The sequence below is a fragment of the Lissotriton vulgaris genome, chromosome 4_1 (assembly GCF_964263255.1).
Source record: "Lissotriton vulgaris chromosome 4_1, aLisVul1.2, whole genome shotgun sequence".
NCBI classification, from domain to species: domain Eukaryota; kingdom Metazoa; phylum Chordata; class Amphibia; order Caudata; family Salamandridae; genus Lissotriton; species Lissotriton vulgaris.
The window spans coordinates 1,867,618,476-1,867,642,719 of record NC_141691.1 but is presented as its reverse complement, the minus strand read 5'-3'; the positions used below and the strand labels follow the sequence as shown (position 1 = coordinate 1,867,642,719).

The window sequence follows — 24,244 nt, the reverse complement described above, 5'->3', positions numbered from 1 at the left end:
TGAAGTTGCATTAAGCAGAGTAATTATGTGACTTGTAATTATGTGGTACTTATTCGTAATATGTGGAGTGTATTTAAGTTGCATTGAGTAGAGTGTAATTATGTGGCTTGTAATTATGTGGTAGTTAGTGGTATGTGGCGTGTATTTATGTTGTGTTGGGTGTAATTATGTGATGTGTAACTATGTCACAGTGAGTGGTATTATGAGGAGTGTATTTATGCTGCATAGAGTACAGTGTAATTATGTGGCGTGTATTTATGTGGCATAGTGTTATTATGTGGAGTTTTTTATGTTGCCTTTAATAGAGTGTAATTATGTGACATTTAATTTTGTGGTAGTGTGTGGTATTACATGGAGAATGTATGAATGTGATTACATCACAGGCGCTTATTAACAATAATGCAAAATTAATGCAGGGAAGCCTCAGACACAACATTTTAATATGCGTACGTAATTACATACGTATACCTAAAGCACCACTTTTGAGCGTGCCCGAACATCTTAAATTTTTTTTCAGGTGGTGCTTTGTTTTAAACCGAATAGCAGGATGTTTAGTATCCGTTTCCTAATGTTTACTTTTGTGTTTCTGTATTGTGTTTAAAACACTTTAATGATTTACAACCGACATTTTCTTCTTTTAAATACTAGTGTTGAATCATTGTCTATGAATAGCGGGTGAGGGGTCGTTAACGCGAAGACTGTCGCTGTCTGCATGCCTTCACTTCATGCAGTGTTAGACAAACTCGACACGAAAGTATTGGAGCCCTTTCATAAGCACCAGTTACGTTACACAAGTATACATTATTTTTTTTGATAGGCACGGGCGATTAAAGGATTTATTTGCACAGAAACACAGGATGTTGCGCCGACTCACAGACTCAAACCTGGTTGCCCAGTTCCAAAGACGGCAGCTCTGGCCGTTAAGCCACATACTCTCTCAAGCTCTACAAACTCTTCAAGCTGGGGACTTTTTATGGCCTCGCCAAAAACATGAGCATTCATGCATAGCAAGACAGTGCCAAATTCTAATAAGGCTGAGCATGGTTTATGGGCGAGCACTTGAAGATTAATCTAAGGTTTTGGTGAGTGGAAACATGGATGGGTGCGAGGAAAGATGGAGGCAGGGAAGTGTGGATGGTAGATTGCATGAGATGGCTAGATGCTCTGGTGAATTAATATATTGATGGATTGGTGGATGCCTGTATAGGAGAGTGTGTCTGGGTGTGGATGGATGGATGGATGGATGGATGGATGGATGGATGGATGGATTGGTGGATGCCTGTATAGGAGAGTGTGTCTGGGTGTGGATGGATGGATGGATGGATGGATGGATGGATGGATGGATGGATGGATGGATGGATTGGTGGATGCCTGTATAGGAGAGTGTGTCTGGGTGTGGATGGATGGATGGATGGATGGATGGATGGATGGATGGATGGATGGATGGATGGATTGGTGGATGCCTGTATAGGAGAGTGTGTCTGGGTGTGGATGGATGGATGGATGGATGGATTGGTGGATGCCTGTATAGGAGAGTGTGTCTGGGTGTGGATGGATGGATGGATGGATGGATGGATGGATGGATGGATGGATGGATGGATGGATGGATGGATGGATTGGTGGATGCCTGTATAGGAGAGTGTGTCTGGGTGTGGATGGATGGATGGATGGATGGATGGATGGATGGATGGATGGATGGATGGATGGATGGATGGATGGATGGATGGATTGGTGGATGCCTGTATAGGAGAGTGTGTCTGGGTGTGGATGGATGGATGGATGGATTGGTGGATGCCTGTATAGGAGAGTGTGTCTGGGTGTGGATGGATGGATGGATGGATGGATGGATGGATGGATGGATGGATGGATGGATGGATGGATTGGTGGATGCCTGTATAGGAGAGTGTGTCTGGGTGTGGATGGATGGATGGATGGATGGATGGATGGATGGATGGATGGATGGATGGATGGATGGATGGATGGATGGATGGATGGATGGATGGATGGATGGATGGATGGATGGATGGATTGCATGTCTATGAATGATGTTCTGGTGAATGCGTACATGGACGGGTGGATAAGTGAAAGCCAGAAGCTATCTAGGACAGATGGATGCCTGCAGGACCAGACGACTGCCTTGGATGATTGAAGCAGTTGAAAGTATGGGTGTATGGATGATTGATCCATTGGCGGTTAGATGATAGAGTGATGTGCTTAATTTGTTTTAAAAATAGGTTCTGGCGCCCAAAGTCACAACATCGCTTAACAATGTTGTTGCTGGAGGGTTAGTCGGATAACAGGTGTGCGGCCTCGATGCCCAAAAAAACACCCGCTAGAAGGTCACGGGGCCTTGGGGGCGGGCTCGCATTCAGGCTGCAGGCTGGTAAAGTGAAGTTTTTTTCACCACTCTTTCATCATCCAAATGTTGTTAAATAAAACTGTTGGTTTGGGTAGAAAAGTGAAATGTGGACATGTGCTAATATTACTGACATTTGCCTGGGTTAATTGCCAAACTAAAAGAGGAAACTCCTTGTAAATCTAGGACGCCTTGTGTAGTCTTCATTTTCAGAGCTTTAGCCAGAGGCAGTGCTCATGGCGGCCGCGAGGTTTACTCTTAAGGGCAAACAAGGAAATCGCAAGCGCCATCTGTTTCCAATTAACGCGAACGCTATAATTGGAAACAGATAGCATTGATGCTTGCTCCCAAGCACCCTAGGCCAGGGAACAAAGAAGGCGGGACAATCACCTGCCTTGGACCAATTGTGTGCTGTCTTTTTAAGAAAGTGCTAAGTGCGCTGGGGATGCCCAGACGTGGGTCCCAGGCACTCCACACCACTTGGAGTCAAGCTAGCCGGGCTGATGAGAGGTGTTACCTCGAAACCGGTCCGGTCCTCGGATGCTTGATTCCGTTCTGGGAAGGACATGGCTTTTGTAGTTCGGACTGGACTGTTCCCATGGGGCAACAGGGTCAGAGCTGATTTGCATATCGCCATTGTCTAACCCAGGGTGGTGTGGAGTGCAAAAAAACGATGGATTTGGGCCCAGATCTTTTGACTGGGGGAGTGTGTAACATTGATCCACATTCAGTCCATCACTTGTTGTTCTTGCAAAAGTCTTTTTAAGAAAGACACATGCACAGGCCAATTGTAGGTTAATTTAAAAAAAGCACGCGCACAAGTGTGTGTTTAGAGTTCAAAAGCCCTTACTAAATGCCTCGCAGTGCAGCCCATGCAAGCTGGCTCAGGCGAGGCCTAAAAAGGATATGATCTGGAGGAGGGCCAACCAATCTACAATAATGAGAACTTCAATGGAATGAAAACTGATATTGCCGCAGCACTTATGACACATTAGCACAGTGTTCGGCTAAACAATGAAGATATGATCTGTTGGATCCTTGAGTTGAGAAGAGTTGTGAATAATATATCGCTCCACACTAGATTGTTTGCCCATGTTAATTTTAAAATATTTATTGGGAAGGCACCAGATCACTACTGCCAGGTATTCAAAAGGGGAAAATGCTTGAGTGGGACTTCTTTGCACCCTTTGGGTGCCCCTTCCCTTTGAGGAGAGGGGCACATCCCTGTTCCTATTGGGTCTATTTCTCCGATTCCAGAATTTCTAAGACAGGGGTTCACCTCGGCTCCTGGAGACCGTAGTGGTGCGCCAGGCTAAGGTGGATACTCCTACTTTGGTAGCAGGACAGTTGGGAAAATTAGTAAGCAAACGTGGGGCCTGGACAAGAGGGGAAGGCATCTTCACTAGTTGGAGCTGTCCAAATCAGCTCATCAAAAGGTGAGAGCCCTTGAGGCTCACACACTGGTGTAAAAAAACTTGAGGGGGCCCCCCTTCAAGGTAGGTGGAGGGACCCTCTCCAGAATAATTCGGGAGCTCTCCGACTAGAATTCTGTGCTGAGGGGGCCCCATGCGGTTTGGGGGCTCGCCACACCACAGGGGCTGCGGGGACCTGTGTTACGCCACTGGGCTCACCACCAAGTGTTGCTGTTCCTGGCAGGGGGTGGTGTGAAGCACCTCTACCCAGAGCAGGCATTGTTTCTGACCTCCAAGAGCACAAAGGCTCTCACCCCATAAGTTCAGATACCTGCCTGATGGTGGCTGGTGATACACTAGAAGTTTGTTTTTTTCAGGGGGCATCTCTAACATGCTCTTTGAGTACAGTTTTGAATAAATACAACACTGGCATCAGTGTGGGTCTATTACACTGAGATGATTGGTACCAAAACGTTCCAGATTTCAATAAAGCCATCTTGGAGCTGTGAGGTTCGTACTGACAAACTCCCAGCTCATGCACTCAAAACAGCTTCACTGCACCTGCAGGGTCTGTGAATGGCACAGACACTTAGGGGCATAGTGCTCATGCAGCAATGACCTCATCTGTGGTATGGTGCACCCTGCCTTAGGGCTGTAAGGCCTGCTAGATAGGTGACTTACCCATGCCAAAGGCAGTGTTGGTGGGCATGGCACCCAGGGATGTGTGCTATGTGGACTCTTTAGTTTGGTCTGCACCATAACACACACAGCCTGCAATGGCAGTTTGTGGGTGTTAAGTTGAGGGGTCTCTGAGGGTAGCATAATACATGTTGCAGCACTCAAATGCCCTCTCTGGTACCGGGGGTAACTTTTACAAGGGACTTACATGTGGCCCGAGGCGTGCCAATTGTGGAAACAAAGGTGCAGTTTTGTGAAAAAACACAGGTAGCCGGGTCTCAGCATCAGGGTTCTGGCAAAACGTTAGGGGGTAACTGTGCAAAAAGGGGCACTTTCCTACAGAGACCATAAGAACTCTAAGGATTCCAAGGGAGAGGTATTGGGCAAGGTATGGAAAAGAGAGAAAAGGACAAGAGGAAGGGTAAGTGAACGTTATGGAATGTTGAAGCGTCTGGTAATTAAGAGGAGAGAGAAGAAGAAAGGACGGAAAGGACAGAATGAAAGAGGAAAGAGAAGGCATGAAAAGTAGGTATGTGTGCCACTAATCAATACATTGATGAACAGAAAAGTGATAACAGCAGAAGGAGTCCCTAACAAGGAATTACACAATCACAAATATAAAGGTACACACCGAGAAATCGGAGAATCCGTCTTTACAATTGTTTACTGCACATAATTACAAATATAAGAAAACACTTACTTTTGAAGATCTACATTGGTTCATTAGGTCAATGTATTGGTTTCTTCCTATGCCAAGAAGTCTTAAACCTGAAAGATAAAACTACATCAACGATCTTATAAACAACACAAAGGGTGGCAAATGTGCCAATCAAAAAACAAGGTGAATTAATATGTAATTTGTACAGGTCCATCACATTATTATAGGCTAGTACAAGGTGATCAGACTGGCTTCATTGTCAGACTGTTTAAAAAAAAGCTTTAAAAAAGAGCTAATAAATAACATATTATATATAATTTAGTCGAAGTGATGGCAATGAGAAGAATGCAATGATTACTGTAACTATTGACAAAGATTTTGACACATTCCTTTTGGATTGCTTATTGACTATGTTAGAGGTCTTGTGGTGCATTACACTATAACAATCTACTCCAATACAAATAATAAAATATTATACATAATTTTGTTAATAATAAAATATGCCTTGCAACACCCTTTAGCTTTGCTAGCGACATCTTTCCCTACTCACCTTTGCAAGACAGACCCTTGCTAAGACAATTTATATACGCTCTAAGATTTTGGGGATTTGCTGACCAGCAATGGGTGTTAGAAAATAAATCTGCAATGGGCACTGAAATCCTGATTCCTAGAAATCAAGAGATCACTCTCATAAAGGACAACAGTAAATGAGAAATTCCACCAGCATGGTGGTGTTTCTGCAATCATAAATTCTGTGCTAACGGGTGGAAATATTCCACAAATATTTTACAGGTAGTCTGCCACAATAGAATAACATGCAAATACATCCATTTGAAAGACATTTGAGTAAGGTTGAGTTTTCTATGTAGGAATAGGGTGGAAGGAGCTTCAATTTAGTTTCATGGAGATGAGGAATAATGGCTTTTCCATACTGAAAGAAATCCTTGTGGTAAAAGGACAGAACGTTTTTTGTAAAAACTGCTATCTGTGTCATTATCAAGTTACTATTTATAGATGGTGGAGGGAGAACAGAGATCGTACCCTAATCTTTCCCAGGGCACAAGGAGACTGACATTTCAGAATGCGGAAATATCCACCTTATGGAAATTCTGCATGCATAAATGTAAAGCACTAAAGTACTCACAATTCACTATTCCTTGAGTAACCCTAAGAAACCAACTGTCTAAAAGAGTACCCTTTGAGAATAGGATCATTCATGTTTAGTTTATGAGGAGTTCAACTATTGCTTAGTATTGATATGCCAGATTATACCAAAGCTCTAAAGCCCTTATTGTAGCAAACACATTAAGTATGGCAAAAATAAAGGATATTTACTGATATGCACATGTTACATGTGTCAAAGTCCTATCTCCCAAACAAATTTGAGCGTGGCCAAAGAAGTCACACTCCTCTGTTAATTATAGTCTTGGGAAACTGGTGAATCGTGCATTTTAATCAAACAGATATATTCACTTGTATTCGACTATTCTGGAAACCCACATTATACCCATAATTGAAAAATATTTACTGTCAGAGAATTAATGTATTATGGGTAAATTCCACGGCAAAAGATTAAATCAGACGTTAGAAACAGCTCAATTTAAAATACATCTAAAATATGTGGCATGAATATTTATTAACAAACAAAATGGTCAAAAGATATTTCATACTCTTTCTGCAGAGTATTGTTCCTCCATATGGAGGCAGGAAAATAGGATTCTATGGAAAATCAACAAAAACTAATGGAGTATGAAGTCACTGCTCTTCAGCAAGTCAGGTAATTGCTTTTCAACAAAACTATATGAAATTTACCCAGGACATTTGAACTCTAAGCTCCTTACTCAATTCTTGCAAATTGGCTTACATGATCAGGGGCAGATCTAAATAATCAATTATTGGGAGAATTAAAAAAAATCCTAAAAGGGTGCAAACAATTTCACTCCCCATCAAAATTCTCCATTCAACATTATCTAAAGTATTGTGAATTCACTGCTTACACATAACGTGTTACTACTGGGAAATCCCATATTTTTTAAAAACTGAAACTCAGTAGAGCTTCCAATAATGAACGTTTTATTTTCCCTCTCGGTTCGAACAGTCTGACCTGTCCCCTAACACAACAATAAAAATAAATGCTATTTAATATGAAATGGCCCTCATTTTTATAAAGCGGGTGAAAGGTTAAAACCATGGATTTGTTACATGAACACACACGTTCTTCTGCGTGCCTATTCTTTTTGTGATATTTAACTGGTATGAACGTATTCACTTCTCATAGAGTTTTTTCACAGAATTTATTAAAGAATTTGATGTATTTGTTCCTTTCTTCCTTTAGTAATTTTGAGTTATTCTGTTGCTAACCGGGGTGTTAAAAGTCAAAGAGAAAAAAAATTGCAATGGTGCAGGAGAAGAGGGGGTTAGAAGATGCAGGGAAGAGAACAAATGTACAGAGGAAAGGGACAGTTGGAGAGAAGGAAAAAAACTCCATTTACTGTTGCTCTCTTTTTTGTTAGGACCAATTGGCAAAGTGCATGAGAGAATTACCAAATTTGCACATGCCAATGGGCTTTCTAGGCACAGCTCACTAAAATCTGCATCTGGTGCACCCTCTCATCTCACACGGCACTCTTTATCGGACAAAGAGTTGCCTCAAGAGAAGCTGCAATACAGACACTGTTCACAAGCGTCATCTTTCAGCACTACAATCCCAGTTTACATATTTCATGAAATATATGTGCGATGCAAAACAGATATACATTTCCAGGTCTAATTCAGGAGTGGAAATGTAAACGTCAACAGTCATGTGTGTAGGGCCAAGTATGAGTGAAGTGTATACAGGGCAGGAGCCTGCTGATTTCAGGAGGATACATTCCCCATGCATGCCCACTAGGCTTAAAGGAGCCAATACACAATGAACAGCTGTGTGTATCAGCTGGTGTGGTATGCATGGAGGGTCCGGTGCAAACTGCAATTACTTACAGGGGCTCACCCACCCCTCAGGTTGGGACTAGCAACAAGCGCATACTTGCAATCAACATGCTGCCACTCGAAATCAAGTATTTTAAAGCACATCAATTTTACATAGGGGCTGATTATGACTTTGGCGGTGCTGGATTGACTCCCCCACTGCCAACATCGAACTCCCCCACTGCCAAAGTCGAATGCCAACTGCCCGCCAGATTAGTAGTTTGCTCCTGGTCTGGCGGGTGGTCCTTCGGTTCCCACGGTGGTGCCTTTGAAAAAGGCACCGCAATGGGAACACCATAGCAAGTTCCTGCATGGCATGGACTTAACAGTCAATGCAGTGCAGGAAATGGGCATGCAAGCAGATGGGGTGGGTGTTGTGGGGGGCATACATCCCCATGGCCTGAAGCTCCAGGGGGCCGTGTAGGGCCCCCTTAGTTTCATCACCGCCACCAGTTTCATGGCGTGAACACTGCCATGAAACCACTGGCAGTAAGAAAACTCGTAATAGACTTGGCGGGCCACAGCAGTCCTGCCGATCATATTGCGGCCTAACATCGTAGCACTGCCACCAGCTAAAGTGATTCCTTGGCGGTTGCAGTGGTGCAATGGAGGTCTGATCACCATAGTTTTAATACAACTGTCGGACCACTGGTGCGGCAGTCTCCGATAGCCACTGCACCTCCAACATGGGTTCGGCGGTGCGGATGACCGCCAAACTCGTAATCAGGGCCATAATATTACACAGCATGCATATTTGTAAAGAACACATTTACCCAATGGGGGCAATAATAGCTTTATTGTTACACAACTAAAGGCAAAAATGTGTTCAAACTTGTAGAGATATAAGGCTAAGTGGGCCCATCGATATTTGAACCAGTTACAATGAGGTCAAGCACAGATTCCTGGAGTCAAAGTATGAATCCACTAAACTGCCAGACCCGGCCACATCTGTACTTCACGTAAATCGTAAAAAATGCAAAAGCCTTCAAATCGATTCTGCATGGATAGAGGCATTCCACCACAAACACAAATAATCCCTTATAATACTGAAGAAGGAGTTTCATTAAAATGTACTTACAGTCAGCAGCAGTAAAATTAGGCAGAGAATCATAGCTTTTTTCAGAGTTCATGATATCCTTTTGAAAACAAAAAAGATAAGGTATATTCATTTTTTCGTACATGAGATCTAGTTTCTATGAACCTAACATGACAGCTCTCAAAAGAAGCAGGTGAAGCTATGGAGCCTATGTGGACATTTTAGAGAAAAAAGAAAGGAGTGAAATCCCAAATAACCCTACTATCCTTGTGCACAGACAATATATATACATATATATACACACACATACACACACACACACACACACACGGGTTCTCAAACACACATTGAAAGTAATTGTTTGTGTTGAAATCTAATGTGCTATTTATGTGTTAATGTGTATATATGTCTATGTGTAAATAAGTGCAAGCTATATCAGATCTGAGCAGTAAAGACACCAGTGCTACTACTTGCTTTATCTAAGAATATATTAAATTCATTTTGTTACAGATTTATTTCTGACCAGTGACACAGTTGTTTTCACATTGGCTACAACTGCAGAACTACCATGTATCCCTACTTTACACCAATTATGTGGAAATGTTAATCTACGGTAGACATTGTACCCTGGGACGCCTCATCACCGATGCAGTCATGCGCGTTATAAATCTTTTATAAATAAATACATTTATAAATAAATGTGAAAAAAGACCATCAATCTCCAGTGATTGGTAGAGCTCAACAAACTTTGTAGCCACGCTGATTTCTGAAGCCTGACGTATTGATGCCTACCCACAACTTCCCAGGAAGCTGGAATAATCGAATATGCTAGGTCGATCACTTCACCCACTTCAGTAGCACAGAGGTTTGAAGATATAATTCATAACAAGCGTTATAAGACTAAAAGGTAAACAAAACACTATGGGACTATCCCCCATAAACAATCAATTTTACACACTTCGAGTCAAAAAAGGAACAAGTGGTAAGATAAAATGTTTGCAAGGGAGGGAGTTAAGAGAAGACTGCTTACCTCCATTATTCCAATGTAGTAGGAAAAAGGTGTGATCCGCAGGCCCTTGACCATGATGTCAGACAGATGATATGGGTACAAAATGAGATGTTCTCGGCTGTACTTAAGCAGCTCCTCATAGTACTTACGCTCTTCTTTCTTCACATGCTTGACTGTGAAATAAACACATATATTCAATGGTTCTTTATAGTACTATACTAATGAGTACACAGACATTTATATTGCATCAATGTATTACTTTGAGCACATGTATACCAGTCAATACAAACTAAGCACTTAAATAATCCTACACACAGGTGAATTTAAGCCAAAGCATGGTGTCCTTTTACAAAAACCTTTAAAGCCTTAATGCTTGCTCCATATATTTTCTATTGCTGCGGTTGATGAATCATTGCAGCTTTATTCATGCAGATGGCACAACAACCCTGGCAAAAGGAACTATATTACTTATTTTCTGCAGGATCATTAATTCAATGAATAATCTGCCAGGAATGTAATTTATATTGAATAAAGGGCTGTAATAAATATTACTAAAGGCTAATGCTGAAAGCCCGGTAAAGCCTGTAAACCAAGTGTGAGCAGAGATATGGTGCGATTGGATGTTACATTCTAAGAGTGATAGTCCCTTTAATAAAAGCATGATGTTATCAATAATTCTATCAATTCCCCCAGCTTCGAGTATTTATAAACAAAGGTTATCATTACATTATATTCCCACACAAGTCCGGCAAGAGCAGAGGAAACAAATAATAATCCTGCTGTAAGAGGACTGCACTAGTCCATAAAAGTCTGGACCTTCCTGGGCAAACTGATAGAAAGAGCAGCGTTCGCCCAGATGTCACAATTCATTGAAGAGAATGACATACTTTCAGATTTCCAAACAGGATTCCGTCTGGGAAGAGGCACTGAATCTGCCCTCCTTGCCATCTGGGATGACCTAAAGAATACAGTTGACCGTAACGGAGTTGTTGCGCTACTCCTCTTGGACCTCTCAGCTGCCTTTGACACGGTTGACCATGACACTCTGAAACAAAGACTTTATGAAGCCGGCATAGAGGGAACTGCTGTAGACTGGATCGCGTCCTACCTTCGAAACGGAACTAATGTCATCCATACCCCACCTTTCTCGTCCAAACCGTACTCCACAAAAGCAGGGGTCCCTCAAGGTTCTATCATCTCGCTCATGCTTTTCAACATCTACATGAAGTCTTTACCAGTACTGATCAATAAATTTCACCTCACGTGCTACAACTATGCTGATGACACGCAAATACTCCTTCAACTGGAATGTCCCAAAGACATTGGAAAATCACCAATTTTCAGCTGTCTCAGAGCCGTGGATCAGTGGATGACTTGGAGCCATCTCAAATTGAATGCTTCAAAAACTGAAATACTAAAGTGTGGTGATTGGAAAAATTACAACCTGCTTGCCGCAGGGCCTGATGAACTGGGATCACTGCCTAAAGTATCGAAGGATGTAAGAAACCTCGGAATGACCATGGACTCCAAGCTGTCAATGAATGCCCAAGTGAATAAACTAGCAAGATCAAGCTTTGCTACTACAAAAACGCTGCAACTAATTTTCCCTCATTTGGGATTTCCACACAAGGTCCAAGCTACCATCTCCCTTGTTCTGTCCAAACTCGATTACGCCAATAACCTCTACCACGGATCACCTTTAACGACCATGAAAAGACTACAACGGATTCAGAACTCGGCTGCCAGACTACTCTTGCATATCAAACCGCAAGACCACATCTCCCCTGCCTTGAAAGCCCTGCATTGGTTACCGGTTGCCAGATGATCCTCGTTCAAGCTGCTTTGTATTACCCACAAAATAATACATGGAATAGGACCACTCTTCATCAGGAATAAAATCACCAAACACATTCAACAGAGGACCCTCCGCTCTAAAGGAGCATCTCACCTCAAAATCCCACCATACAAGAAAAAAAACCATGGGTGGCACATTCTTCTCTGTTCAAGCAGCCAAGCTATGGAACTCTGTACCCCCCAACATAAGATCCACCAACAACCACCCTATCTTCAGAAAACTACTCAAGATTTGGCTCTTCCCCACATAAGCACATACGGAAACAGAAGTTTACAGCATATCCCTCTGTATATAAGCATTTGTTTTCACTATAGATATGTACCTATCTTTGTGTATTACTTTATAAAACATGTAAAATAATTATGTTGTTAAGAGAAAAGAAAGAAAAAAAATAATATTAATCAATAAATAAAAATCATCTTTGGTCTACATGTACATACTTCCATTGTGCCTCTACGTACCTTCCATTTACTTGGATCTGTGTGTCTGTTACTTTTCTCCTGAAAAAGCATATCCAATGCACTACCATATTTCTCATCCTGTGCCTCTATCAATATATTCAATCTAAATATACTTACTTCCTTTATATATCTATATACTTTCAATGTACTTATAGATCTATATATTTATCACGTTCTGCTAATTTAGCATTTTCCAATGCACTAGCTTATTTCTCAGCCTATACTTCGCTCAATATATCTTCTAGCCCAACCTTCTGACTCATCTCAATCTTCTTTCTACTACTCCTTCCAATGCACTACCCTATCTCTCATCCTATACATCTATAAATATATCCTCTACATCCACACTCTCATTTATCCCAAACCGTATACCACTACTATGATCGCCAAAATAACCCTTTCTAGACTCTCTCCTGCTCTACCCCTCCTTGCATCATCTGACACCACTTTTTACTACACCGATCCCCTAAAACAAACATTTCTAAACTCTCCCCTCTGACTCCTTCCCTCCAAAACTCCTTTTTACTCATCCAAAAGCCTCTTACTACTGCCAAGACCTAAAAAAAAAATCCTTCACTCTTTTATCCCTCCACTATCCTTTTCAATCAAAATTAACAGACTAACATGTTCACTTCTCAAATTCCATATTCAACTATACTGACCAAATAACTGAAAAACATATCTACTACTCAAGTTACTTCATATTTATACTATACTAATTTTCAACACTAATCCTTTATGGGTTCTGGAGTGGCGTGCTACTCGCCAGAAAAGCGCTTCAACACCCATCAGGGGTAACAAGTGCTATATGAATGCTAATCTTTCTTCCCCTTTTATCCCTCCGCTATCCTTCTCACTCCAAGTAACAGACTAATATCCACCACTGAAATTACCTCATATATCACCATATTAATTCAACACTAATCCTTTATAGGCTTCCTGAATAGCGTGCATCAACAAGCGATAAATAAATACAAACCTTTGTCCTCCTCTATCCTTCTGCTATCATTCCATATCCAAATAACTGACTAACCTATCCACCACTTAAAATGTACTTGCATGTTTCACTATACAAATTCAACACTAATCCTCTATGGGTCCCGGAGTAGCGTGCAACCCGCCGAAAAAGCGCGTTGACGCCTCGTCAGCCTCGCCAGCCTTTTCATGGTGGGCTTACAAGCATACTGAAGACTCATGATTTCCTGGAATTCTTGAGTACAGCTAATGTAACTCCAACTGACCAGCGCGTAGAGTCATTTGCTCATCCCAGGAAGTACCCCGCCTCACTTTTGGATCTGAAAGATTCAACGGAGGAAGACCAAAAGATATGCAGGTCAAAATTCAGGAAACACTACATTGTCACATAAAAGCAACTACCACCAACAAATATGTCTCATTGTAAACAACTCTGAATCTTATCTCGTGGATAAATCCATTGTTCAGTGTTCTGCTTTATGTTTGTGCTGCACAAATACACATACTTAGATCATTTCAAGAAAGACCCAGTTGTTATAGAGGCACAGAAGTTCTTTTAATTGGAAGTACTCCAATTGAATTCATTATGAATGCAGCTTTCCCTCAAAAGTCTGAAGTATGGTGCTATATACACTAAAAATGTAACTCCCTTCTGTAAGTGCATAGTTATATACCAACTATTGCCGTGCGTCAGGCAGCGTCCATGCTAAGTTTAGCAGATGGGAGAGAATAATGAAGTTCCATCATTACAATAGCCAGCCAGATAAGGAATAATTAACAGAATACTTGAAAGTGGTTTATAAACTTCTAGATAACACAGTGAATTGATCCATACCTTCTAACTCAATGAAGTCAAAGATGACACTTTTAAAAAGAGGTGTATAACCTGGGAGAACTCTTAAAAGTACTACGCTGGTTTAGACATATGTGATTTCCAGCTAATAAAGAAAACAGAAATAAAGTGGGGTAGCTATTGAGACTAAAGTAGAAAGATATACTACGATACTGTAAAATCAAAAGAGTGCAAAGTGGTTAATAAGATGCATTAGAAACTTGAATTGAGTCCTGAAGGACTTATATCAATAGCTGTATGTGAACCTATACAGCAGGGAACCACCGTGCGATAAGCCACACTCCTGGCTAGGGGCATTTTGGACCACCCCCCAGTGCTGGTGCACATCACCTTGGGTGAAAGAAGGGTGGGCTGCATAGCACTGATCAGGTGCCCCCTGCCCCCCTTACTGTTCTCCTTATCCCTGGAGCCTCTTGCGGCCTGGATTCGGCAGGACGGGTCACTGAAGGGTATCCGTTGGACAGATGGATGGGAGGACAGGATTTCGTTATATGCGGACGACATCCTGCTTTACATCACGCGACCCCGCCGATCACTTAACGTAGCTATGGTTATTTTCACGAGTTTCAGAAGGAACTTGGGATATAGTATTAACTGGGGCAAATCAGTTATGTATGTTCTTCACGGAGACCCTCCCGTGCCCCCTCACTGGGGCACAGAAGGGGGCACGGAGGAAGTTACCGCTCTGCCTCCTTGGAAGGGCATCCCTCTTTAAAATGATGGCGCTGCCAAGATTTTTATACGCCCTGCAGAACCATCCTGACGTGGTCCCACAATCCTATTTTGCGTCTATTGAATCTGTACTATGAGAGCTACTATGGGTGGGGATGTCCCGCATCTCCCTTCAGAAGCTCACCCTGGGCTGGTACAACTGAGGAATTGCGCTGCCGGACATTCGGTCATATTACTGGGCCGCCCACCTCTCGGCCATTATTCAGGGCATATACGCAGCCTGCGGCGATCCAGGCTTTGCAATGGACCGTTGGCTACTACCGGGGGGCAATTTTGAGGCTGCTCTTTACTCAAGGCCCGGCAGATACCCCCTTACGGGGCCCACCAAACACTCGGTTAAACTATGGCATACGGTCCAGCGAAAGCTGGGATGGACTGACACCTTGACGATGGCTACCCCATTGTGGGTGTCCGAGAAGTTGGGCACCCTTGGTCGGACGAAAGGATTTCACAATTGGGACATCATCGGGATCTCCCATGTCCGTGACCTGTGGGGCCCGGGGGAGGTTGTCTCCTTTGACTCACTCCAGCGCACGTATGAGCTTACACGCACAGAACACTTCAGATACTTGCAAGTCAGACACTCATTGCAATCTAATATTCCCCAGGGTACATGCCCCCTGCTGCCTCCCCCTGGAGGACAGACTCCTTGACGGCCACCTGCCTGAACATGCCATACCCTTACATACAAGAAGATTATCAACAACTCCCCAGACCTACTCCAGCCACTTAAAGGGAAGTGGGAGGCGGACGAGTTGGAAATCGACGAGGAAGAATTGAGGTTTGCCCTTGCGTCCCCAAAGGAAGTGGCCATATCGGCCAGACTACGGCTGATCCAGCTTAAAATTCTACATAGGGTCTATATACCTGGTACTAGGCTGAGATTGATGGGCCGCAGTGAGGATGGGCTCTGTAGAAGAGGATGTGGGGCGGAGGGGTCGTTCTCCAACATATTGTGGGAATGTCCGCTGATCCAGACCTACTGGCACCGCATTCACCAATGCATGCAAGAGGTGTGGGAGGTATCATAGAGAGTAGAAGCGAAAAGGTCTCTCTTAAGTATCTGGGCGCTTAATGACTTAACCACGCATGGGAGGTTGTGGGCCACGCTGGGATTTGCGATCGCTAATCGGAACATTGCCCGGCTGTGGGGGGCAGGTTCTCCTCCGAAATTGGCCTCATGGCAAACTGACATGGACTGGTGTATGCTCCAGGAAAAGACAGTATACGTGGCCAGAGGCTGTCCCCAGAAATGGATTGGTGTATGGACCAACTGGAACGAGTACAGGGGTCAAGTCTGCGAACCCCCACATGTTGCCCCGGATGACGACCAAACTGTAAGACCGAATGCTTATTGAATGACTGAAAAAGTTGCTTATAACCACCTAAGTTATGTAATGAAGGGTGACCAGGAATATCTGTACTTCACTGTATTGAATGTCAGTGACAATCACCGCTGTTTATCTATAATTAATAAAAAGATTTATAAAAAAAATAGCTGTCTGTGAGAGAATCATTTTGGAGTGCTATATGTGTTAGCCAACATACATAATGGTCATGATCTCCCTCAGTGTATTCTTAATAAATTGAATCTAGAAATTATCAGGGCACTTAAGAATTTCAAAGGAATTATCCTTACCAATCTCTTGGATGCCTTCCACCCTGGCCTATCACAGGTGCTGGGCATTTATACTCAGTAGGGCATTTCCACCATTGTATTGTTTAGTAATTAATACAGGAGTAGGCAAAGTTAAAAAGGAGAGCAGAGGGTACTTTGAGAGCAAGAGGTTGTATCAATGAACCCTCCAGAAAGCTCTCACTGAAGGTTTATAGGTTAAAACCTTGCAGATCGGGTAAACATTTGTGGTATCTTACCTCCTACCCAAACTGTATTCAAATGCAGAATCTCAACAATGCACTAGGCAGAGGCTTTGATAGCCAAAGTAAAATAGAAGCCAGGACCTCCCCCACTGTATTATCCATTCATTAACTTCTCTGTAGTTGTAGACACCATACAGTTGTATCAGCTCGGTGCAAAGATGTTTAATTTCAGACCAATTTCACTTATACCTGTAGTGCTAAAATGCTGGAAAGGCAGTTAATAGGCAACTTACCCTTTTTTGGAATCAAACTCTCTCTGGATTCTGAGCTGGGTACATCTTGTCAGAATCCAGATTGCCTTGTCAGAATTTCACACTGTATCATACCCAATCTTGTTGAAGAATATTGGAGTTCAAGGACAGACTTCGGCCTGGACTAAATCTTATCTTGAAGACTGGTCTCAAGCAGTACCTCTCACCCCGTTTACCTCTGCTGCTAAGCTTCTTGAAGGTGGGATCCCCCAGCTGTTTGTTTTGTTTGTCCTAAATTGGCCAGGCATGCCCGGACGTGGGTCTTTTGCTCACTTTGCCACAGGATTCAAGCTAGCCTGGCTGATGAGCTACCCAGAAACCTGTCGCAGGATGCTTGTTTCCGGTTCAGCAAGACCTGGCTTGGCAGTTCGGGCTGGACTGAACCCCTGAGGCACAGGGTCAAGACTGATTTGCATATAGCTGGGTCTGAACTGAGGTGGCCAAGTGAGCTAAAGAATGATGATGGATTCAACCCAGATCTGTGACTGGGGCCGATTGTCTGGAAAGCTTCAGCACTCCTTCCATCATCTCCTTGTGTTTGCTTTGTTCCCCCAAGTGTCTGCCTTGAGCCATATCCTCTTTATTGTTCACCTGGAGCCCTTGGCAAACCTTGTGGACTCTTGGGGTCTGAAGGTGATTTCGTAGGCTGATGACACCCAGCATCTCCTGTCCTCCTAGGACAATGGGACAGACGCTTTCAATTCTTTTACGCTATGCCTGAAGTCTTTTTGGCACTAATCAGTGATTCACTCATCTTACAGCCTTCAGAGCTAGGTGCGTCTGCTGTTCCATCTTCCTGTATGAGAAACCTAGGCCTAAATTTGATTCTGCCTGGTCTTTTGAACCACGGGTCAAAGCGTTTTTTGTTAGCTGCTTTGCAACCATGAAGTCACTCTGGAGGATACTGCACCTGGTTCAGGTAGCTGCCCGGAAACTACTGCCTATTCTTTGGTCACCTCAAAGTTAGACTATGTAAATAGTCTATATCTAGGTCTGTCAGCCTACCTGACAGACCCAATTGAATTGTCTGCACATTATTCGAAATGAGTCTTATCCTTAAAGTTCCTGCACACCTGTTAGAGTCTGCCTGTTAGTTTAAGTCAGAGCAGCTTCAAATTCAAGGCACTCGTTTTTCACCTAGAGAGCCCAAGAGCAGAAAGGTCCTTTGTACTTAAGAAGAAGGCTTAAGTCCAACACCTTGAGACATCTGTATACTAAAGGGTTCACAAGGCGAGAAAAGGTTAAAGATCCTTTGTGTTTTCAACTGTGAAGTTTTGGAACTCGTTTCTGAGCACTTCTTTGTGCCCCATCTGAATCTGCTTTCAAGAAAAGTCTGAAGAATATCTTTTTAATTCATAGACCAGCTGTCGATGGGATTATATGCTTGTTATGATTGTGGTCTATTCGGCTGGTGTCTGGATGCTTCTTTAGAAGCAGCTGCACGCTTTATAACATCTATTGTATTTTATTTAACTGGGAGGAATCTGGCTGGCCTCTTTATTACCTCAGTAAATTAAATTATGTTACTGTTCAACAAGTATCTTCCTAACAAGCCTAACCTCAATGCGGTCAGGACTGTATACATCAGCGATTTGGATGAGGAACTTGGTGAACTAAATACCAATGCACCTAAACCAGATAGAGAGATAAATGTATAAACTGGCATGGGGCGTAACACCTTAGTCAGTGCAATTTAGTGGTCTGTCTGGTCTAGTTCCCTTGCTACCTGCAGCAAACGGCACAGGTAGCCTGCTAGAATACAAAAACAAAACTAAAAGACAACCTGGATTTTAGCCTTAAGATCTTCATATCCATATCTTAATATGGATATGACCAATAACTCAATAAGTTGTGTACTTGTCAGTTAAATCTCATCTTTCAATTTGTCACTGACTTAGCATTTCTACCCAAATAAGGTGTTGCCATCACGGAGGAGTTCATATAGGAATCACTCCTCCTCAAGTTTGTGTCATTCAACAATGAGTAGCAAACACCTAAGGCTCATTTAGTTGAGGATTTCCTGTGTAACAATCATCAGGAATAGGTTATAACTCAGAATGGGATTAACAGTGTGAATATGGCATAACCCAGGTTGATCAGCGCTTGATCGATAAGGTGGTCAAATGGGTTTATACACTAAATAGAGTAATGAATGGGCTTCACAATTTCACAGATTGCAACAGTTTATTTGAAAAATGTGCTATGCCTCCTGGATTTCTCTGTTTCGGCATTCTAGTGTCAACATTCATAATGACAGTTTGTTAATAATCGAGTGTCTCTTTTACACAATGTTGTTGCTATTTGCACAACAAGGTACATGTAGCAAATCTAACATCGTTTCACAATATTGCAAATTGAATAAAAAAAGAACATAGCATTTTTAATCAACTACAAACAGTAACATTGCATCACCTTATTCTCCAATTGCATCACAATGGTCTCACAGCTGTACTACTTAGATGAATCGGAATGATTTTAGTCCATGGCTCTCACCAGTTCTCATCATAAATCTTAACTGCAATTCCTAGTGCTTTATCAAATTGGATCACCTACAATGCAAAGTAGTGAGTCTTAAGCTTCCTGCCAATATCACAATATTTTGGGATTTGACCAAGAAAGGTGGATATGGTCTGTTGTGCCACTACCACACCTCCCAGTTTAACAGGGTACATTAAGGTCAGTTTCTTGACAGATACGGAGTCATCTTCCAGCACCATTATCAAAGCAGCCTCCTTCCCTCAATTCTTACTTTTGATGTAGACTACATGCATGCTGTTAATGGCTCATATATTTAGGGTCAACAACATTCTGCCCTCAACTTGTCTTCAATGTGCTATATGAACGCATTCGACCACCAGCAACCACAAATAACAAACCGTCCAGTACCAACAATAATGTAAGTGCAAAGATGTATTAATTTATTTAAGGTGTCCTCTTATTACACTGATTTCTGTATGCTACTTAACACCTTAAGAGCGTCGGACGCTCAGCGCCCAGTTTTGCCACTTTGAACACAACACTACATGTAACTGTTGTTGTAAGCTAAACTGCTTGATTTTCTTCACATGAGAACGGCTTGTTTTTAAAATCCCTAGACTTACATTGCAACCTTAGTCTGTACAGTGCATGCAGAACCTTTAAGGTCACCATAACAATGTATGCTGTTATTCAGGTTGATCGACCCACGCTCTAGACACAACATGAATACAGCTGCACCAAACTGAAATTCTAGTGCTTTTAATAATGCATGCATGATTGGGGCACTTGGAGAAAAACCTTTCCCAGTGAGAACATTTTTGCTGATCCTGTGATGTGATTAACCACTGCCGATCTTGGAGACCTTCAAGCCTAAGAGACCTTCTATTATTATAAAACCTAGTTCCTAGCAGGGAAGGGTGGTTCACAAAGCGCTATAGGACCTGTTTCTACTATCATTATAATATGATTTCTCCCTTTGTGTTTTATGGAATTGTAACAATGCTGATCGTATTATTTATAATCATATTCCTGCTTATTTTAGCCAAAATACTGCATCTTAGAGCACGTCATTAAAATAAACATTTTAAACGTTTTCCGTGTTTCTGATGACTCACGTTGTGGACTGGTATGAGAATATAAACAAAAGAGTGTTCTTGATTCCCACCATTCATGAGAGTACCCTAAATTGCATGTTCTGGGTTGTCTAAGCATTATTAGCTTTGCTATAGGACGTCGAGCTAATGAGACACTGATGCTAGTCGGTTAGGGGTTCTGGCTACTGAGGTGAGTTTTTTAGTACACCACAATTCACTGAGGTCCTGATTTCCTGTGCATAGTTCTGTGCATGAGCAGAATCCCCACAACATGGCGCACCCAACGTTTGGTCTTATGTTTGAGACTCTTGAGTAGTGCTTGTAACAGTCCACGACACTCTAACTCCTGTTTCCGGTTGACAGCAGTGACGGATTAACCTACCTATACGAATGTGTTATAGGTTCATTCAAGCTTGAGATTCATAAAAGGTTCTTGTTTTGAGTTACTACCCCTTTTTGTGCTACAATTTTCAGATTGATTTTCTCTGTTGCTTCCTTATGGCGGGCGTTGATATAGCTCAGCATAGTCGCATGCCACTCTGCAATCACTTACATCAGTATGGAGTGTCGGCTGAAGGAATGGCGGTAGTCTTTGTGGTTAGTGCAGAAGCGGCTTACCCATCTGAGCTTTTCTACTCTTGGGTTACGTTTCCAGCAGTAAATGCAGATGATGGTACATACTCTATGCCTCCGTTGTTGGGGTCTATAGGGCTTTAGTGCAATATGTTTCCTGCGATAACCAGGTGGGAGCACCTGGAGCTGAGGCGCAACAAGTTGGACCGGGCAGGATAAAAAGGAGTCCAGTCATGGTTAATTCGGTAATGGGCAAGCGCCCCCAGGATAAGGACGAGATGTCTTATTGGCTTGCCGAGAAATTTGACCAACTGGAAGCAGTTTTTCCTAATACAACTCCCGCTGAGAAACACAGGATTCTGACAATTAGTTTGCGGAAAGACTTAGTACCGGAGGTGACTGATTGTGAGACTTGGGGGTAAAGATTTTGCGGCAGTCTATGCAAAGTGCTTCGGCACGCCATCTATGACTGTCCTGCCCTCCGTGATCAAGCGTGTTCGGGATCAACACGATTCGGAGGCCACTCTAGAATTGGGAATGAGGCTTGTCGGAGTGTTTGACATAGTTTCGAATCTCATCCTTGCTAATGTTAAGGGGGATGTGGTAAGCTTTTAGGTGTCTAATGCTTTGCGCAATGTTCCTGATGCGGATAAACCCCGGCAGTTACCGAAAATCATTGCGGATGCTTATAAGACCATTGACCGCAATAATTTGGATGTTAAGCCTTTTGCTAAGGTAACAGCTCAACCGCAAACTCAGACTGCTAAGTCTAATAAAGACGATCGTCCAAATTTTCCTAAACAGAATTGGAAATCAAAGAAGTAGGGAAAGCAGCAAAAGAAACAAGGGTCGCGTCCTGCATAGTCGATACCTGTGTTTACTGATCGCACTTATGATTTGCGCGACCGCGCGAGTATTAAGTAACCCAAATTATTTCAGGTTCCTGATCATAGTTCTCCTGGTCCTTTGCAGGAAATATCGATCTCGCAAACCGGTGGAGCAGACCGCGACAGAGGTCAGGGCGGCCCACAAGGTCGTGAGGAGCCCCGCCAGACGGAAGGTAAAGGCAAGCATGAGGACTTTCAACGTCAACGCCCTCAGTTTCCGAAAAAGAAAGTTGTTGCTTTAACAGTGAGGTATGCCATGGATAGTGAGAACACAGCTTCGGAACCGGACATGGGCGCTAACGCTGCTCGACAGCGCAGCGGAGGTAACAGTAGTGCAGCAAGCACTGCGTCCGTATCTGAAGACGACAGCAACTGACACGTTCATTACTGTTGAGACAGCTGACACTTGAGTGGCTCCCCCTGATCGACTATAGGACATAGTACTTTTAATTGAAGGTGACATAAAACGTACAATAAAAGGGATTTTTGGGGAAAACCTGACCTCTACATATGACATTTTGTTAGCGGAGGCAGACTGGCCTCCACCTCTAGTTTTGACCACTCCGAGAAAGGGGTGGAGGTAATCCTCCCCATTTGGCCCACACAGTGCAGAAGGAGCAGGCGCAGAATTTTGCAGAAGAGTGGGCTAAGGTGCTTGCACTGGCTTTGTACCATTCTCAATGTGGATGGGACAAATTTTCGCCCAGGCATGAGATTCCATTGCAGTCAATGCCACAGCCTCGAACCCAAAATCCTATGCGGCGTGAAGGAAAAGCTCCTGTTGCAGAAATCCTTGAGCAATGGAATATCAAGGTGTGATTGAAACGTGTGTCACCGATGAATAATCAACTTTTTACTGTGACCAAACCTGAGGGGTCGTACCGCCTAGTATTGGATTACCGCCATTTGAACTCTCATTGTCGGACCTGCGCAGTACAGAATACTCACAGTTCTGCTCTTGTGGATAGTCTTGTGAGAAACGGTTTAAGACCACACTTGACATATCCAATGGCTTTTTTAGCCATAACCTGACCAGTAGTCAATGGCAATGACAGCTTTCACTTCAGGCGGCAAACAAAAACATTTCAAAAGATTAGCTATGGGCTACAAAAACAGCCCAGGCGTCTTTGGGGCTTGTATAGTCTCTCTTTTGAGGAGACTTGACCCTGATACATGCTCATATGTTGATGATATTTATCTCACATACGATGAATTATGGCCGCATCTATGTCGCGTTGACCGCATCATTGTTATGTTTGCGTACTTCGGTTATAAATTTTACTTTCCGAAATCGCACATTGCAGAGTTCACAGTGTTGTTCCTGAGCTATGAGCTCAACAATAAAGGTCTAGGTTTAGCACCTCACTTCCTGGACAAAATGCGCACAGTTACGCGCTCCTACAATTCTGAAAAAACTACAATCTTTACTGGGTTTTTAAATTTTGGGCAAACTTATATTCCTGATTATGCCTAGCGTATCAAGCCAGTATATGCCTTGATACAACCTACTTTTACCAAATCTTACTGGCTGCCAGAACATTCAGCTATACTGCACTCTTTGCAGTCTGATGTTCTTGAATCTAAAACTTACTAACTCGTGACAATCACACAAACCTGGTGATAAGAATTGTGCTAGGGGCAGTGGGTTTCACGTACTTTACATTAAATGAAGGGAGACACAGTCCCTATTGCTTACAAGTCACACCTGTACACTTTGGCTGAAATGGGCTTTTCCTCTGTTGAAAAAGTTTTGACTGCAGTGCATATGGCGATTCTGAAAGAGCGCGGTCGCAGGGGAAACGCATGTTGGTTGCGACACTATATCCTGCCCTAGAGGCAGTGACGAAAGCCAGTGTACCAAATTCAAAAGCTTTGCGTCCACATTGGATAAAATGGGCCAACTTTGACATCTCCAGATATCACCTTTATTTTTGATTCCTCTTTACAAACACAGGAGTACCTGCAGTATGAATTTGCTCATCCCTGCTCCTTTGTCTTTGCGCCCGCTGGAGGATTTCAATTGTATCATTTACACTGACGGTTTGGCGCAACCGGTGACAGGGTCAAAGCATGCTTATTCAGCGGCAT

The 24,244-nt window shown here is 42.8% G+C and overlaps 1 protein-coding gene across 1 annotated transcript in view; it reads right to left on the bottom strand.

Moving 5' to 3' along the window:
- FAM91A1 (family with sequence similarity 91 member A1) overlaps window positions 1-24,244 on the bottom strand; it is a 261,796-nt gene that overhangs the window by 203,218 nt on the left and 34,334 nt on the right. Inside the window, exons 3-5 of the mRNA XM_086966190.1 lie at window positions 10,138-10,289; window positions 9,150-9,207; window positions 5,147-5,214 (exon numbers count right to left, since the gene is read on the bottom strand). Of these exons, the coding sequence (XP_086822316.1) occupies window positions 5,147-5,214; window positions 9,150-9,207; window positions 10,138-10,289 (278 nt within the window). The remainder of the gene's footprint in view (window positions 1-5,146; window positions 5,215-9,149; window positions 9,208-10,137; window positions 10,290-24,244) is intronic.